Source organism: Triticum aestivum, chromosome 7A (assembly GCF_018294505.1).
Source record: "Triticum aestivum cultivar Chinese Spring chromosome 7A, IWGSC CS RefSeq v2.1, whole genome shotgun sequence".
Classification (NCBI taxonomy): domain Eukaryota; kingdom Viridiplantae; phylum Streptophyta; class Magnoliopsida; order Poales; family Poaceae; genus Triticum; species Triticum aestivum.
In genome coordinates this window covers 732,350,347-732,354,587 of record NC_057812.1, presented here as the reverse complement: position 1 = coordinate 732,354,587, position 4,241 = coordinate 732,350,347, and the positions used below count along the sequence as shown (strand labels likewise).

Genomic DNA, 4,241 nt, shown 5'->3' with positions numbered 1-4,241 from the left:
TTGACAAGATACTCCGTCGGATTGCCATGCCGCCCAATGACGTTGGTCGCTGCCATGCTGTCACCATGTCATGGCACAGTGTGACATCCATGCCCGCATTCTTGTCAAATTCATATCAAAATAAGCAATCTACGAAGATTCGGTGTACCAGGATTGTATCATAGAACCATATCAGTACTGTCTATACTGACACGCATAGCCAGAAGGAACATATCACAGATGCCACAGAAACAACGACGGTAAGCCATCAGCAGATTCTTGGAGCTGAGGTCCAGACGAATCCTTGCAAAAATGTCCAAAACATCTGAAAATGTTATCTCACAAGCTTCTCTAGATGAATCAGATTAAACGGTGACTAGTCCCCGGCCAGATACTTCAGTTCACAGCAACCAAGTCCTGAGTGAAGAGCACATGTAAACCAGCAAGAAAGAAACGAGGAAGAAAGAAAGATGCGAAGACACAACAGAACTCAGCAAACTTCCGATATCCAACGGATTAATCAACCGACTGACGTCAATTCATATAATACAAGGTATAAGTTCATAGCATGATCCAATCCTAGGTACAAACGGAAGTTTTCACGTAGCTTACGAGCCCCATATATTGGACTGAACGTAACGAGTTTTGACGTAGCTGACGAAGAGACTGTAGCAAGAAGTGTATGATAGTAACAGTTGTTATTGACAAATGTGCGAGTTTTCTGCTGCCATGAGTCCAGGAATTCAGCAGCCAGGTTGATCAGGAGAAGGGCATGTACCTGTTACAGAAAATACAGAAAAGATTCAGCTACATAAAGGTTACCACAAGAAAGCGGGACAACTGTGTAAAGAAAATGGATATCGGCATAGAAGTAAACATAAATAGCACATGATTTCTATACATATGGTCCAGCTTTGCTAAAATAAAAGGGGGACATGAGAAGCAACTGTTGCAGAAAGAATGCAAACAATACACAATGGAATCAGAGAAAGATTTCATAACTGAATGTGTGATGGTCCTGGAGATAGCTTACTTGTTTAGCAATAGTATTCGCATAACAGAATTTCTTGGAATAGCAGCAATTATCATGTAATTACACCCAAGTAATTAAAGATAAAAAGAAGTACCATAAACAGGTACAGCTAGCACATGCAGAGGAACAGATTTGAAAGTATAACCAACTCATACAAATCTAATACATACTAAAATGTGTGCATTTAGACCCCAATTTATGGATACTAGTTTGAAACCCATGATGCTTCTAATTCGAACAGAAACAAGTGTCTGGAATATCCAAGCCAGCATCTACGACATTGTGGATGTTTGCGTGGATTGGAAACACACATTATACAATGAACTGTTCTACACAAGAACACTAATCAACCAAGCAAGTAAAAGCTTCTGAAAGGCTCTACTGGTCTCTTATCCTTCCTTGATATCATGACTGGTACTAGAACTGCATATACAATGAACTGCAACACTTGGTAGCCTGTAACCAACAATTACTATCCCTGGTAGATTATTATGACCGTCTCTAGTGATCTCTGCTCCGACCTTGATGTTATGACTGATACTAGTTGCTGAAGAAAGAATGTAAACAACACAAACACAATGGAATCAGAGGAAGATTGATAGCATATTCGCTTAGCCAATAGTATTCACATGACAGGATTTGTTGGAATAACTGCAATTACTATGTAATTACACCCAAATAAATTAAGATGGAAAGAAGTAGCACAAAAAAGTACAGCTAGCACACGCAGAGGAACATATTTTTGAAATATGACCAACTCATACAAGTCTAATACATACTAAAACATGTGCATTTAGACCATGAATTTCTGGATATTAGTTTGAAACCCATGATCGATGCTTCTAATTCCAACTGAAATAAGTGCCTGGATATCTAAGCCAACATCTAAGACATTGTTGATGTTCACCTGGATTAGAGACACCCATTAAGTAATAATCAACCAAGCAAGTAAAAGCTTCTGAACATGACCAACAATAATTACTATTCCTGGTACATATATACTACACCTCTGATTTTCATGGACAAAGACTCATACATTCATGAAATTTACTGAACATGACCAACTCATATGTCAATTTCGAAACAAGAGAAGTGACTACCAAGTCAGAGACGTATGCTAAGCTGGCCCACAGATGGAAAGAAGTACCATAAACAATTACAGCTAGCACACTCATGGAAACAGATTTTGGAAGTGTGACCAATTCATATATGTCTAATACATACTAAAACCTCTGCATTTAGAGCACAAATTTCTGGATATTAGTTTGAAACCCACGATTGATACTTCTAATGCCAACTGAAATAAGTTCCTGGAATATCCAAGCCAACATTGTATAGAAAGATACCCATTATACACAGCCCAGAGTGTGTTCTACGCAAAAGTACTAATCAACCAAGCAAGTAAAACCTTCCGAAAGCATATGATCATCTAGGCTCTAGTGATCTCTTATACGCCCTTGATATTATGACTGCTACTAGAACTGCATAACAATGAACTACAACACTTTGGTAACCTGTAACCAACAATTAATATCCATGGTAGATGCTACACCTGTTGGTTTTCATGGACAAACACTCATACATTCACTGAACATGACCAAACTCATATGTCAGTTTCGAAACAGGAGAAGTGATTACCAAGTCAGAGACGTAGCAGAAACTGTATGCTAAGCTGTTGTAGCTGGGATGTTGTAGCGAGTGCGCAAGCCATCGATAGCTCTGGCCACGGACTTTCCCATCTCAGGTAAGGTCACCTTGCACACTGACCAGTTATTTGGCAACCAAGTTAGTAAAATTGAGATTGAAGTGCAGTAAAATTCAGATAGACAGATGCCTCTGCTCGCTGCAGTACCACGAGCCGAAGACGACTGCACATCTGTCATCAACTTCTTGTACGATGCCTGCAAGAAATCCACACCGACAGTAGGATGGCAATTTCAGGCTCCAAATCCACACAGAATTCAGGATCAGACATGGATCGAATCGAAGGAGAAGTGTACCTTCATCTCCTCGGCCTGCTGGGAGTACTTGTCGAGCATCTTCTTATGCTCCTTGTCCACCTCCTCCGACATCTGCACGCAGCTCTGCGTCTGCATCTGAAGTGAAGAGCACGCACGCACGGAAGGGGATCCATCACAATCACAACTCAGGATCGATCGATCGACGCGCTAAGGATGGATGGCAAAGGGGATGAGAGAGGTGGTCGGTCACCTTGATGCGCTTGGAGATCCGCGAGTGGGAGGCCTCGAGGTCACGGGCGTTGTCGGCGTGGAGCGCGTCGAGGCGGCGCTTGAGCGCGGCGAGGCTGGAGGCGGCGAGGCTCCTGAGGTCGCCGACGGAGGACACGGAGGCCGGCGTGGACGTGGCCGCCGCGGTGAGGGGGGATCTGGCCTTGGGCGTCGCCAGCGAGGCGGGCGAGAGGAAGCCGCCGCGGCCGACTGCGACGGGAGAGGGGGAGGGGGACCCGGCTCTGGCGTCGGACGGCGAGGAGGCGCCGGAGAGGGAGTCGGGGCTGGCCTTCCCCTTGGGCTTGGCCCTCACCCTCGCGCTCGCCCTGGGCTTGGGCTTGGAGGCGGAGGGGAGGCCGCGGCCGAGCGCGACGGGAGAGGGAGACCCGGCGCTGGCGCTGGAAGGCGAGGAGGCGGCGGAGAGGGAGTCAGGGCTGGGCTTGGGCTTGGGCTTGGCCTTCCCCCTCGCCCTCGGCTTGGGCTTGGCGGCCGCCGCGGGCGCCTTCCTCATGGCTACCTTGCTCTGAGTCGCGTGGGTGGGGGAGGAAGAAGAATGGTCTGCTCCCAGATTTTGAATTTTGAACGCGAGCTAGCAGTGCTGGTAGGGGGGAGGAAAGCTTTATATGGTTGGAATTTGAAATTTCGTGGCTCGGGTGCATAGCTGGCCAAACGGTGCCGGGCCCGGCCCGGCACAGCCCATCCTAATTGTGCCTGGTACGGCCTAGCTCGCCAAGGCACGATTATTATATGGGTTGTGTCGTGTCGGCCCGTGTGCTGCAGCCTGCAGCCCAGGCACGGCCCATCTGTTAATCGGGCCGGCCCACCAGCATGCCAGGCCCACTAATCTGCCTGCTATTTGGCGCACGGGACATTTTTAGCCTATTTTTACCTACTAGGCCATATAGAGATGTATAAAATAAAAATAATCAAAATCAAAAATCGGGTCGTGTCGTGCCGGCCCGCGTGCTCCGCCTCTAGGCCCAGGCACGGCCCTTGGCGTG

General features: G+C 46.7%; 1 protein-coding gene across 2 annotated transcripts; it reads right to left on the bottom strand.

The window, feature by feature from the left end:
* Nucleotides 1–465: 465 nt before the first annotated feature.
* On the bottom strand, nucleotides 466–3,822 carry LOC123149810 (translation initiation factor IF-2). 2 transcript variants are annotated; one of them, XM_044569547.1, is made up of 5 exons: nucleotides 3,224–3,822; nucleotides 3,013–3,108; nucleotides 2,865–2,913; nucleotides 2,651–2,774; nucleotides 466–757 (listed from the first exon to the last, which is right to left on the bottom strand). In XM_044569547.1, exons 1-4 carry the CDS (start codon nucleotides 3,749–3,751, stop codon nucleotides 2,680–2,682), a joined length of 768 nt encoding a protein of 255 aa, XP_044425482.1. In that variant the 5' UTR covers nucleotides 3,752–3,822; the 3' UTR covers nucleotides 466–757; nucleotides 2,651–2,679. The 2 variants fall into 2 exon arrangements, with proteins under 2 accessions (XP_044425482.1, XP_044425483.1); XM_044569548.1 differs by lacking the exon at nucleotides 466–757 and adding an exon at nucleotides 764–1,559.
* Between the last annotated feature and the right edge of the window lie 419 nt (nucleotides 3,823–4,241).

Excerpts from the sequence above, each read along its gene's own strand:
- LOC123149810 (XM_044569547.1), bottom strand. The coding sequence starts at position 3,751 with ATGAGGAAGGCGCCCGCGGCGGCCGCCAAGCCCAAGCCGAGGGCGAGG. Across the intron at positions 3,109-3,223 it reads GGATCTCCAAGCGCATCAAG|ATGCAGACGCAGAGCTGCGT; the intron begins GTGACCGACCAC and ends TCTTCACTTCAG. Across the intron at positions 2,914-3,012 it reads AGCAGGCCGAGGAGATGAAG|GCATCGTACAAGAAGTTGAT; the intron begins GTACACTTCTCC and ends GATTTCTTGCAG.